Below are 14,648 nucleotides of genomic sequence, written 5' to 3'. Positions count from 1 at the left end.
GCATCCATTTTAGACAAAAACAGTTATTATTTGTATGTATAATATATTTTAAGTAAACTTAAAAAGATATTTTACCATTACCTAGGAATCTTATTTACCATGGCAGTTAATAAAAACTATGTACATTATCCCAGGACAAAATTCGATTAGCTCTTATACAGTACGGCTTGGATCTTCTTCCTTGAGTGGAAAGGGTTTCTTTGCATAGAAGAGAGAAGATTATCTTTCTCCCTTTGCATTGCAGTAGTAAGGGAAGCAGTAGAGAATGGGAGGTGGGAAAGAGCCATTCTTTGAGCAGAACTGCTCACCGTCCCATGGATCCAGCCCAGTGGAGACTTCTGGAAACACTCCAGAATTAATGCAGATAGGTGAAGTAAACATCACTAAGGAGGGTAAGGAGTTTTCAGGAGAAAGTTTCCAGAATGTTCTTGAACAGAGCAGAAATCAGAGTGCAAGACCTTTGGCTTATCACCACTACTGGGCCAACTATCTCTCACTTTCAAAACCCTGTTGCCCCATATGAACAACAGCAACAAAACACTGCTTGTCAATTTTAGCACACCTTGCTAATCACAGTATACGATGGTGCCAGTTTATAAATTTCCACACACATGAATAGCTATTATACTAATTTTTTTCTAATCAAGTACTGGGTAGAGCAGGGGTGGGGAACGTCAGGCCCAGGGGCTGTTTAAGGCCCACGAAATCATTTGGTCTGGCCCTTTGTGGGTCCTGGCAGATCTCTAGTTCAGAAGGATCTAAGACTGGTGATCTGCCCCCTTCTGAGGACAGGAATAGCCTCTATTCAAGGAGGATGTGGGTTTGTTTTGCCGAGAAAGGGAACCTTTTTCCCCCTTGCAGAAGAGTTGTTAGCTATGGAGATGCTAGGACCGCCCAAGAAATTGTGTTAACCTTCTCCCACCTGGGCCATGGAGAAACGTATTCCCTCTGTACTACAAGAGGGGTGGGGGCAGAAGGGGTGACAATGGAGGGGTTAAATGGGGCAGGGCCAGAATGTGGGGGGGAGGGTTCTTAGCCAGTGTGTCCTCATTTCATCCCTGGAGGCAGAGGTAGCAGGAGCTGGCTGTAGAATCTGGCCCCAATGATGCAGAGCAGGAGCAATTCTGGCATGCAGCTGGAAGCTACGCCCGGCGGCTGCAACAGACCATCCTGTGCCACCAGGTGGGCAAGTGCACCACTGGTTGGATGCCTGCCTGCTTGCCCGTGTGTGTGTGGGGGGGTGTCATCTGAGGCAGCTGCCTGCTTGGGACTTGGTCAGCTAATTTTTAGATTGATAATTTTGTATGGCCCACGAATGATGTTATAAATATCCAAATGGCCCTTGGCGGGAAAAAGGTTCCCCACCCCCAGGGTAGAGTTTGTCACTGAGCATTTAAAAACCTGTACAATTCATCGGTTAATGGAATGACACCAAGACTGTTGGCATTGGAGAAAGGCGATGTTTCTTTTCCACTGCTTTATTAAGTGGGAGTTATAAATGGATGGCATCGCTAGATATCCAGTGACATTAGTGCATTAGCCGCTAACAACTAAGACACCCTGTTCTCATCTTCCACTGATGGAAAGTAAACCATCAGCATCCTTTCAGCAGGAAGCACAGAGCATGAACTGCAAAGGGCCATTTGCAGTTTAGCGAATCTAATAGGAGTGGAGAATCTAGTTTCCAGTACCAAGTGATCCTTGTATTTGTGCTTGCAGAGAAAAGGGATTGGTCAAGATACAGTTAAAAGACTGCTGATCTTAAATCAACCAAACACAAACGGACATATTGTTAAATTTGTGTCCCATCTTTAGAAGCTCATGGATCTCCCTTTACCCTCATAATCACCCTGATAGGTTAGGCTGTCAGAGAATAATTGAGCTCACAGCTCACTATGGATTTGAGTCCAAGTAACTTCAGGCAAGTCAAACACTGTATCTGCTTGGGGTGTGCATCCTGAAATTCCCAAGCCAAAAATCGCCACTGGAAATAAGCCCCAGAGAAGGACTGTTTAAAGTCCACAGTGCTGCTGTGAGCTGGATGATGTTTTCGGAGGAATGAGAGACCCCACCCACCAGGACCTCCGTAAATAGTAGTAGTAATGAAGGTACCCCAGAGTGGACATCCCTCATGAACATGTATCTCATAGCAATTGGATGATTGTTTCATCACACGCAATAACATGCACGTGTGCTCCCCCCCCTTTTTAGTTCAAACTGTTTTCAAAGATTGAAGTGATGCGGGGGGGCAGTTTTGTGCAAAGGAAGCCTTCCTTGTTTTGTGTAAGGAGACCATGAACATAAGAACATAAAAAAGCCATGCTGGATCAGACCAAGGCCCACCAAGTCCAGCAGTCTGTTCACACACTGGCCAACCAGGTGCCTCCAGGAAGCCCCCAAACAAGACAACTGCAGTAGCACCATCCTGCCTGTGTTCCACAGCACCTAAAATATTTGGCATGCTCCTCTGATCCTGAAGAGAATAGGTATGCATCATGACTAGTATCCATTTTAACTAGTAGCCATGAATACCCCTCTCCTCCATGAACATGTCCACTCCCCTCTTAAAACCTTCCAAGTTGGTAGCCATCACCACATCCTGGGGCAGGGAGTTCCACAATTTAACTATGCGTTGCATGAAGAAATAATTCCTTTTATTTGTTTTGAATCTCTCACCCTCCAGCTTCAGCAGATGACCCCGCATTCTAGTATTATGAGAGAGGGAGAAAATCTTCTCCCTGTCCACTCTCTCCAAACCATGCATAATTTTATAGACCTCTATTTTTGTTCTCTTTTGCTGGCAATCACTGTATTAATAAACTGACTATAGACCTCTATCATGTCTCCCCTTAGCCACCTTCTTTCCAAGCTGAACAGCCCTAAGTGTTTTAACTGCTCCTCATAGGGCAGTTGCAGAATATTCAGCAGAAAGGTAAGTAAGTATGACAGTCACAATAAAAATATATAAAGAAACCAGATGCAGTCAGGAATTTTTAAAAAACAAAAAAACACTGGCACTCTCCTGTCAGGCCACCAACATTTTCTCCTCACAGGAAACAGTGGACAGAAGGGTGCTAAGGGGCACCTACCTTGGGGGGGGGGGTTTCTGTCAAACTGAACCCCTTTGTCCATTCTACTTGATATTTAGGAACTCTTTAGATTACAGGGAGGACTATGTTCTGTGCAGCCCTTACCTGGATGGCCCAGGCTAGCCTAATCTCATCAGGTCGCAGAAGCTAAGCAAGGTCCTCCCTGGTTAGTATTTAGATGGGAGACCACCAAGAAATTCCAGAGTCGCTATGCAGAGGAAGGCAATGGCAAAGCACATCTGAGCGCCTCTTGCCTTGAAATCCCCATGGGGTTGTCATAAATTGGCTGTGACTTGACAGCTCTTTACACACACATGTTCTGTGCAAATGTAGTTCCATTATCTTTTTTTTAAGCTGCACAAGATCATGCTTGAAACTTTTCAGCATTCTTGTATTTGATGTTTAAACAGTCTAGTGTGTAAAAACTCTCCAGTATGAAAAGCTGGAATGATATTAAAAACTTCTAAATATAACAGACTCAGAAATACTGCGAGGTTGAGTGGGGTTGTGATGATAATCCATTCCCCTTCCTTTATTAAAACACCATTGATTTTCACAGAATGCCTCCACAATAAAAGGAGAGATCTATGTTCCTTTCCTCCCTTGTTCCCTCTCACTCTGTGAGTTAAATTGCTTAATTTAAAATCCCTCTTCTGTGGGCTACTAGCCATGTATAAAGTGATGGTGACTTTCTAAGGAGCCTGTAGGGACTCATTCTTTTAAAGGCAAGGCTTAACTCTTAAAGTATTGAGTTTGGACAGCAGGCCATAAACCTCTCTAATCTTCTGAGAAGCTTATTTTTGAAAAGGCTGTTTATGACCACAATGCATTGACGTTAGTTGTTATTTATTGTAGTTAAAGATTTGCTTCGTTTGATTTTTAAGTGGGAGAAAACCTAAAGTAATTTAGAAACACTGGCTTGGATTCACTGGTAATTTCCATGGACAAAAGCTATTTCCATGTGCAAAACAGGATTTCCTTGTATCTTTCCTCTCACCGTCCCCAATGACAGGCAAAAAAAATTAATTCTTTGCACAACACATAATTTAGTCCTTTTCAGACACTGTAACTGGATAGAATGGAGGTGCGTATAAAGTCCATATGTATGCACATGGTTTCTGTGAATCTAACTAAGTGCTCGCTAACTGACAGAGCAGTGCACTTATGTTGGGTCTATACATAGGATTGGATCCAGCACAAAATTTCTGCTTCTGCTAGAGCTCTTGTGCAAGTTCAAGCATAAGAAAAGGACTGCAATAACTTATTGTGCTAAGTCAAACTTATTGTATCCCCGCTCGCATTTATGCTTACCAATTTCAGGACACTATAATATGTACGCACATGCGTAGGGATTCACTGGTTTCTAACTGATTACTAGTTGGGCTTTATAATAGCAATGTATTTGTTAGCCTATATGAGCATTTATTTACGGTGTCCAGGCCCCTTATTTTTTTTCCTCAGGTTCAAAATAGCTTTCTGGGTTTCTCATGATGCAAGATCCCATGGGATTTGTTTGTGATTGATCATCCATAAAAACGCATGCACATGGACAAAAAATCCAAGTGGTTTTGAGAATGAGTGACAGTCCAAGTTTGACTTACCTTAGCAATGATGCGACACAAATGAGCACCTTCTTGGGTAAGACTAAACAAGTTGTTTGTCGCCGATTCAGCAGAATACAGATTATCCGATGAATTTATTTCCTTGACAAGATTCTGTTTGACACATACCACAATACAATACATTTCATTTATTTCCATTCAAAAAGAAAGGGCACTGACCAAGGCTTTGCTTATATCAGCTTAAGTATTGTATTATAACTGAACAGGAGAGTAATCGTTTGGGGAGAATAGTCTGTCTTCCAGTTTGCTAATGCCATTATTTGTTTCCCAAGCCACTGAGCTTGTACTACAATTAAAACAATAAATAGTATCCCAAATAAAATTATGGAACCATCTAGAATTTAATATATAATATTTTATTGCATCTATTGAAAATTATATTGCTTTTTAAACAATAAACAAAAAGCACTACAAAGTTTGGCACACTGAGTAATTTTAAAGTTAAAATAAAATTTTTACCATTTATATATAAAATATATAGCCATTAAACTCTTACACTGTACTTCTTTTTTATATAAATTTTTATTAATTTTTATAACACAAAACAGAAACAAAACAAATACAATGAAATTAACATTAAAAATACAAAAAGAAAATACAGAAGGGTATCTATATACCTAAATTATTACATTCATGATTACTAAATTATAAAATACTAAATTATAAAATCCAAGAAGAAGAACCCCTTCACCCTCCACCCACCTAAAAAGTGACCCTTCACCCGACTTCCGAAGAAGTGTCACAATAATATAAAATTATTAAAATTAGTTTCTATAACTCGCTAAGTAATACTGTAAAGTCCATTTTTGCCAATTTATCCCAATATGAGGCGGCCTTAGACCATGTTTTTTCAAATTCTTCCATATCCTTTCCATATAGGAATTCCGTTAATTTGGCCATCCTCATATACATCCATAATACTCTTACACTGTACTTCTAACAGTGGTGCTCAATGGCTTTCAGAAAAACAAGAAAGCAGAGATAAACATTAACATATATTGAAATCCCTCTTGTTATGCATTGTTAGCCTGAATTCTTATAGTCTAACAGCCCGTTCCTGAGCCTAAAGGACGAAAGTCCTTTGGAGGCCAGGAAGGGGCTGCGCCGGCGTTTGGGCCCCCTGCGCCAGCACCCATGCTACTTACGCTGCCCAGGGTGACACAGACACCAGCAAGGAGGCCCAGACGCTGTCCTCCCAGCACTGTCACAGCAGCACTGCTCAGGGATGCCGGCACAGCCTCGCGGCGGCATCCAGATTGCTCACTTCCATGAGCCGTCCTCCCCGGGGCTTTCCCAGGGCATTCCTGGGGCATTCTGGCTCAGGGCCAAGGGAGGAGCTGCCTTTAGGTGGCCTCCAATGCCCTTTCAGCTCAGGAACGCCCCCTTTCTATTTTCCCAAGATACACCACCTTTTTAGGTGGCATATCCCCGTGCAACCCTATGGAGCTGTTGCACGGGTTTTTGCGGGAAGGGAAACTATTCAGCCTCAGTGGGGAGGGGGGGGCAAACCTCCTTTGGAGGCAGCGTGGCTGTTCTGCCTCCAGTCACTGTTACAGCCTCTCAGGAATGGTTTGTAACAGTGCAATCCTAAAAGGAGTTATTCCAGTCTAAGCCCATTGAAATGAATGGGTTTAGACTGCAGTAACTCACTTTAGGATTGCACAGTAATACAGTGATAGCAATTCAGATAATCTAGGATAATTTATGATTTTGGTTTATTATGTGTTTTTTATTTCATAGTTGCTTGAAAAGTAGAGACCAAGAAATGAATTGTGTGAAAGGTGGATACTGAGGGGCTTTTAAGAGCAATTTCATAAAATACTTTGGTTTTACTCCAAGTATTGTGTGGCATAAGTTTTTAAAACAAGAAACCATACCATTAGGCCATTAAATATCTAGTAAATTTACAGTGCATTCCTAAGGAGAGTTACTTCAGTCTAAGCCCATTCATTTCAATGGGCTTAGACGGGAGTAACTCTCCTTAAGAATGCAATGTTAGGCTAAAGCATACTAAACATTTACCACGTGAAAGGTGGAAGCGATAAAACTCTATTCCAAATCCCCAGAAATGTGAGGATGAGCTCTAGTAGATTAGGATAAAGCAATACAAAACTGAAAACAGGTATTCATAAAGTATTGATAAGTGCAGCTGTGAACAGAATACTAAATATTTACTAACCTTTATTTCATGTGTTAAAGCTAGTTCGATCAGTTGGCCAAAATACTGTGCAACTGTAGTTAGTGCATCATTAATGCAAGTTTTCATAGTCTTTAATATCTGCTCATCTTCAATCAGTATGCACCTTAAAGGAAATGTGGTAGCTCAATTAATGACACATTACAACATCAACTTCTTCATTCGAGGTGGCAATTTTATGTACACGTACCCAGGCCTTATCTACACTGAATACAATGGGGATTTCTGAGCAAACACGCATAACATTTCCCAGCATGTAATATGTTGGTTTTCACATGGTATATGAACAAGGGTGTTCTTACCTATGGGTCAGCCTGGGCTATTGCCAGGACCCCTTGCTGATTTGGTACCATGACAGCTAGAGGGGGTATTAGAAAAATGGTGGTGGGGGGAGTGGAGTCAAAATACAAACTGTGGTGCATTTTTAAGGGAAATGCTTTGTGAAAATTGGGCCCTTTATTCTTGTTCAGACTGGGTTGGATGGGAATAAACAGGGTACGGAGGGCCCATCCTGCTCAGGACCCCATAATCACCCAGACTGCCCCCAAATATGTGTAGGGTGCTGAAATTTAAATGTACATGCTCCAAAACAAATATCTATCCTGAAGAAGGCAAAAACTGGAGTAGTTTTGAATTATTTGGAAATACTGCTTTATGTTGTGATACATAAATATATACCATAAAACATATTGTTTATAATATATATGACGAATTTAACGATTTTCTGTGGGGGGGTTACTTGTAAGCAGCATAGAACAAGACCCTGGAGAGGTGGCTTTTATGCCCTAAAGAAATAAACATTGAGCTCAAAATTCAGATCTGAATTCAGTTTAAAATTTAGGTAAATCCATGTTCCAAATTCAGGAAAAAAGACCTCATTGCTAAGGTAATAATCTTAAGGGATGTTCAAATTGGCTTCACATGAACACCTGAAATACTATGGAAGATAATGCCCAAGTAATACATTAACACAGCATTAAAATTATCAATCAAATGAAGTGGAAGAATGAGCAGTTGTGATTGTTTGATGCTGCCACAAGGTGAGGCAAAACAACAGTTACTCAGCTTAACTTGGCAGGAGATCATATGTTGAAGCAATGGTGACAGGATGTTTCTGAGCATGAAATGTAAGTAAACGGAGCATCTCCCCACGGCAAGCTGGGGAGTGCAAAGTAGAGGTTCACACATTAGAGATGTCAGGAACACGCCAGAAATGAGGATGACTTTTTCAGAATCCAGGCCAGGAATGTTTGTTTTCCACTCTAGGGTCCTTGAAGTCAGTTACTAGAACTGGTGACTTCAGCTGGATCTAGGAGCTAGATTAAATGGTTGAAAAATGATGAAATTGTAATATCTACCATATTTAAGCTCAGAGGGTAGATCTGAAATGGTAAAAAGGTTTTGAGCAGGTTCTATGGGAAGGTTGGCATAATTGTTTTCTAAATAAAAATAACTTAAAAATATCATAACCAATAACATGTAATATTACCTTTCAGTAACTGTAGTAAGTTCCGAACATTTCTCCACTAACACTTTTTCATACTGTATAAAAAAATACAAATATTATATGTCAATATATCTAATCTTCAACATAATCCCATCTGTGGATTCTTAAATTCAGACTGGGGTCATGGGTAAACAACACAGATATTTCTGCAAACCTGAGAAAAGCCCCAGGTTTGCAGAAAATCCTGAAACTAAAAAAAGGATATTGACCTAGGGTTGCCAGCTCCAGGTTGGGAAATACCTGGAGATTAATGGGGCGGAGTCTGAGGAGGGCAGGGTTTGGAAAAGGGGAGGGACTTCAATGCCATAGAATCCAATTGCCAAAGCAGCCATTTTCTCCAGGTGAACTGATCTCTATCGGCTGGAGATCAGTTGTAATAGCAGAAGATCTCCAGCTAGTACCTGGAGGTTGGCAACCTTATTTTAACCCCCAAATGACGAAAAGAGCATCTGTAGCTTTACAAAATGAATACCATCAGTGTCCATTGGTAGGCAAACACAACAATATTGCCAGCCCTCAAGCCTTGGTTTCTGTCAAGAAAAGGCAGAGGGAGGGGACAGGGCCTTTCCAGGACTATTTGGCCTTTGACTGAGAAAGAACTCATTGGGGTCAGGCCTGGTAGCAGCCACAGGGTAATTCAATGCCATGGTAATTCAATTACCATGTGACTTGGATGACTCACCCAAAACTGGCTGTGTGCTCCTATTCAGCAGCAGCCACCCCAGTCAGTGTGGTACAGTGATTAGACTTTCAGACAAGGATCTAGAAACCCAGGTTGAAATCCCCAGTCTGCTATGGAAGCTCGCTGAGTGACTTTGAGCCAGAAGGAGGGAAAGGAGGAAATAGTGTGAGGAGGGGATACAGGGGAAAGTGCACAAGTCCTTGGAGGTTCCCTACTGTGTACCTGGGCCTAGCTTAGCCAGCACTATGCAATTTGGACTGAATTTTCCCAGGAAGAGGCTGCCAAGGGGAGGGAATTAGGGAAATCTGAAGACTGGGGCAGATAAAGATAGGTTGGCTGGCGGGTGGGAAGGAGGGAAGGAAGGAAACAGGGAAATGAGAGAGGCTATGGGGCTTTCAGGGAAGGGAAAGAGGAAACAGTGGGGGAGTGGAAAATGAAATGCCCCCTCGAGTCCTTGCATGTCTCCCACTTGTTTGTGTGTATAAAACATACACATAAAATGCATTTTATGAACAGCTGGATTCCAGTAACTTAAACAGACAGATTTTGAAGGTCATTGTAGAAGTTGTGGTAGCAACAGCAAAATGTATGAACTTGTTTTGGGATCTGTAGGTCAATATGACTACACAATGGTAAGCATATGGTTAGAACCCTGTGGTGGTAGAAAACAGTTTGAGCTGGAAATTAAGAGAAGAGCATCAATGGGCACGGAAAGCATTAATCACCCTTTCCACCTCCTTCCCTATTGTGAGCTACCCTTTTTGTAAAGCTGCTCTTCTTTAAAATAAAGGGCCATCTGCGTTTTGTCATAAATGCTTGCATGGAACCTAGGGCCAAATTAGACAGGGCCTAAGGAAATTGCTGATTAAGATCTCCTGCAATTCCTGTAAAAGCTAGAAACAGCTATTAAGAGATCTGTGATTGGTATCAGGGTTTTGGCAGTAGGTAGGGGGTTAAACTTTCCCCACCCATGAGAAAGCACACAGTAAATATACACCTCCTCCATCACATCTAGTTTGTCCACCTTACCTTAAAGAAAATCCACACAGACATGGGTTTTCTCCAATTTACAATTCTTATTTATTTCACAGATAATTGTTGTGAGTCAAAACCATTCAAAATAATAGCATTACAGCTAGGGTTGCCAAGTCCCTCTTCGCCATCAGTGGGAGGTTTTTGGGGCGTAGCCTGATGAGGGCAGGGTTTGGGGAGAGGAGGGACTTCAATGCCAAAGCAGCCATTTTCTCCAGGTGAACAGATCTCTGTCAGCTGGATAGAGTTGTAATAGCAGGAGATCTCCAACTACTACCTGGAGGTTGGCAACCTAATTATGACATAATGCACAACATATGAAATGTGCATTTCCAAACCTTCCAAGGGGTTAATCATAACACTTTCAGATGTCTAATATAAGTTGCAGGGGGGGTTAATTTAATGAGCATATGAAGCTCAAGGAGGATCTCGATTTAAAAACAAACAACCTCTAGTTTATTAGAGCACACTGGATGCAAATTGTACCTCATAAAAATCCCTACGCGGCTTGGGACCGGAGTATCTGAAGCACTTTCTCCCATATATTCCTGACCTGGAATTAAGATCACAGGGAGAGGCCCTCCTGACTGTCCCATCAATCAAAGAAGTTTGTCTATGCAGAGGCCTTTTTCAGTGGCAGCCTCACAAATCTGGAACAACCTCCCCAGGGAGGTGTGCCTGCCACCCTCACTTCAGGAGGCAGCTGAAGACCACTTTATTTCAAACTGCATTTGACTAATTTAGTTTTTTATTTGTTGGCAGTCCTAATTGAAGATTTTAAATGGTGGTCTTTTATGTGTTTTTTATAATAATTTTATTTATATGGTAGTGATGCTGAATAAGAGATTTACAGATATCATGGACCGCCAAAAAGACAAATAAGTGGGTTATAGATCAAATCAAGCCTGAACTCTTCCTAGAAGCTAAAATGACTAAACTGAGGCTATCATACTTTGGACACATTATGAGAAGACAAGACTCACTGGAAATACAATAATGCTAAAGCTGAAGGCAGCAGGAAAAGAGGAAGAGCCAACATAAAATGGATTGACTCCACAAAGGAAGCCACGGCCATCAGTTTGCAAGACTTGAGCAAGGCTGTTAACAATAGGATGTTTTGGTTGTCATTAATTCATAGAGCCGCCATAAAGCGGAGGTGAATTGACAGCACTTAACTCACACACAAGCCACCGTGAGTTCCACAAAGTAGAAGGCAGCTAATAAATTGTTTAAATAAATAAATATAAATACCTGGTGCATTTCATCCCAAGAATTCCTTGTGAAGGTATTGTATTCGCTTATCATTGAACGGACATGGCAGTTGACTCTTACTGTCATGCTGTGGACTCTCTGCCATCTGTTCTTCTCTAGTTTTTGAACTATCCTGGTCAATTCAGTACTTATAATCCAAGCTCTTTTCAGCAACAATTGCAAGTTATCACACGCAGTGTGTTGTGATGAAAGGGAACCTTCATTTTCAGCATCTTCTTCTGTGCTGATTGGTTTAGATTGAAGAACACACATGCATTCACAATCAGTCATAAGCTTCAAGTCTTCCATCCAACGCTGGACAGAGTCCACCTGAATTAAGTGCATGCTAAAAATGAGAGGAAAATAGAGGGGGAAATGTTGCTTGTTAGAATTTTGTTTCTTCTTGTGAAAATAAACTGTTTGGTACACAAAGTGAGTTTATTCCAATGCATAGATCTCAATGCATTTTGAGGGATTAGCTCTTTATTAAGGGGATGCAGGGTTAGTTTTTCACTAAGGGGATGCAAAATAACCATTCACCTCAAATATTGGAAATGGTTGCACAGTTTTTAAAGTTTGTTTTAAAAGCCCGCCAAACAGTTAATTAGATGGTATTATCAACAAACAATGTTATTCAATGTAACTGTCTATTAACTATTTTTTAAAGGGCACCTTTTAATATTTCCATTTCTTTTGTATCCTTTTGTATTGTGCCTTTTTATGCCAATAAAAGATTGATTGATTGATTGATTGATTGATTGATTGATACTTTGTTAACTAACTTGCTTGGAAAATAGCTAGTACTACCCAACTGGTTATTGTATAATCTTATTGCAGGCTGTAGTTGATACTAGCTCTTTTGGTATCCAGTTAAAGTTATTTTGCATACTCCTAATGAAGAGCTAATCACTCTGAATGCATTGGGAGCCACACATTGGAATAAAGAATTTGCCTCCTGTACTTGTTAGGATCTCAGGGTTTGGGGTTTGGGGGTTTTGTTTTTTGGTAGTGCTTCCCCATTGTGTGTTTTATTACCTCATTATAAGAACATAAGGAAAGTCATGCTGGATCAGACCAAGGCCCATCAAGTCCAGCAGTCTGTTCACACAGTGGCCAACCAGGTGCCTCTAGGAAACCCACAAACAAGATGACCGCAGCAGCATTATCCTGCCTGTGTTCCACAGCACCTAATATATTAAGCATGCTCCTCTGATCCTGGAGAGAATAGGTATGCATCATGACTAGTATCCATTTTTACTAGTAGCTGTGAATACCCTTTTCCTCCATGAACATGTCCTCTCCCATCTTAAAGCCTTCCAAGTTGGCAGCCATCACCACATCCTGGGGCAGGGAGTTCCACAATTTAACTATGTGCTGTGTGAGGAAATACTTCCTTTTATCAGTTTTGAATCTCTCACCCTCCAGCTTCACACATCCAAATTCTCTGATGCACCTAGAAGAAGGTCAGTTGCCAATACAGGGTTCTAAGTTGAAGTTTCCCTCATTCAAGTACATCTGGCCCCCTCCAAGCATGAGCTGAATAGAGAGGATGAAGCTTTGTATCTGGAGCTTTGAATCTGGGCATATAAAATATGCAACATTTTGTAGCGGTCCGAATGTTGAACTAGGATCTGGGAGATCCAGGTTTAAATCCTTTCTCTGCCATGGAAGCTTTGTGGGTGACCTTAGGCCAATCACACACTGTCAGCCTAGCCCTACCTCACAGGCTTGCTGTGAAGATAAAATGGAGAGGGGAGGATGCTGTAAGCCACTTTGGGTCCCCATAGCAGAGAACAAATAGGGTGGAAATCAGTATATAAATAAATGACTCATGAATCATCAACACAGGAGACCAAGTGTAACACCCTAAGTACTGACTTACTGGATATAACCTAACATCAACCTTGTCTAAAACATCTCAGAGAGAGAAGGTCAGGTGCTTTGGTAAGTTTCCAAAGAGGATATTGCTGGAGATGGCCATTACATGTTCTTTGTCCCTACAATCTGGTAAATAGCATTTGATTGGATCCAGGGTTGGATCCAGTGTAGCGCTCTATGGATCAGTAAATCCTTGCACCCATTCGGTGTGACTTTCTGTTTCCTCACTCTCATGGCACCCTGAAATGCTCCCTAATCCTGTTCTAGGGGTCCCCTGTGGCTCAAGAGAAAGATTTGGGAGAGCAGTTAAGGCTACCATGGAAAGGGGGAAGCTGTAAAAGTCATGTTCTGTAGGCAGCAGTAACCGCCCCCCCAAGAAACATTCTGCTGGATCCAACCCAGAGATTACACTTTTTATTACCCTGGCTAGTAATCAATACCATCAGCCTCATACAGATATCCCATTAATACAATTAATTCTCTTTCAAAGATACCTGGACAATATCCACTCTTTGTTTGCAATAAATCATACAAATTCATTATGTATTATATAAAGACCCTTTTAGTGAGCCTTTTTGCACCCCCCTCCAGTTCTAATATGCTTTTTTAGATGGTGAAAGGAGAACTGTAAAAAACATTTCACATGTGGGTAAATCACATATTTATACAGTGGCATTATAATGCTTGCCAATTTACTTTCCTGTGTTGGTTGCATTGTACTTGGATCCCCAAATGGAGGAGTAGAAACTCCCATTTGTGATCTGTGTCCTGAGACGGAGTACCTGTAAGCAGTGCTTGAAACATTCTACAAAAATATTTGTTCTCTTCCTTGGATGTTTGTGCAAAGTACCTTCTCTCTAGAGTACAAAAACCATTTTTATACACCATTTCCAAATGAAATCCAATACCACTCAACGTAGAACCAAACACTCACGTATTGTCCACAGTGATAACTTGCATCAATTTACATAATCATAAATTATATACAAAATCTGCCAACAAGTATCAACAATTACCATGAGAAAATGTCAATTACAAATTTGAAATATCCAAGATGGATATTAGGAGCAAAATAAAACAGACCAGTGGCACTTTAAAGATTAACAAAATTTATTCCAGTATAAGCTTTCATGTGATAGAGCTTACTTTGGGTGCATAGAAAATGCAATAAAACCTATCCATTATGGGTTTCTTCCCATTTTGATTCAAAGGCTTTTATTCAGACATTTCTTCTCTAATAAATGAATTTCTTGAGTGACCCTGAATAAAAGATTGCAAAATAATTACTCTCCTGGCAAGAGATAGTAAAAAAGTAATTAACAGCATAATCCTAAAGGGGGTACTTTTAAAATTGCTGGCCCATAAAATTGGACCCCCTGTCCCAAAGTTC

At 40.9% G+C, this 14,648-nt stretch overlaps 1 protein-coding gene across 1 annotated transcript in view; it reads right to left on the bottom strand.

Annotated features, from left to right (window-relative positions):
- Nucleotides 1-14,648, bottom strand: part of INSC (INSC spindle orientation adaptor protein) — a 116,865-nt gene that overhangs the window by 65,854 nt on the left and 36,363 nt on the right. Inside the window, exons 2-5 of the mRNA XM_056851051.1 lie at nucleotides 11,381-11,726; nucleotides 8,398-8,450; nucleotides 6,891-7,014; nucleotides 4,691-4,804 (exon numbers count right to left, since the gene is read on the bottom strand). Coding sequence (XP_056707029.1) covers nucleotides 4,691-4,804; nucleotides 6,891-7,014; nucleotides 8,398-8,450; nucleotides 11,381-11,726 — 637 coding nt within the window. The remainder of the gene's footprint in view (nucleotides 1-4,690; nucleotides 4,805-6,890; nucleotides 7,015-8,397; nucleotides 8,451-11,380; nucleotides 11,727-14,648) is intronic.

Source organism: Euleptes europaea, chromosome 6 (assembly GCF_029931775.1).
Source record: "Euleptes europaea isolate rEulEur1 chromosome 6, rEulEur1.hap1, whole genome shotgun sequence".
NCBI lineage: Eukaryota > Metazoa > Chordata > Lepidosauria > Squamata > Sphaerodactylidae > Euleptes > Euleptes europaea.
Note: the sequence above shows the minus strand (reverse complement) of the source record. Positions and strands in the feature narration are given on the sequence as shown.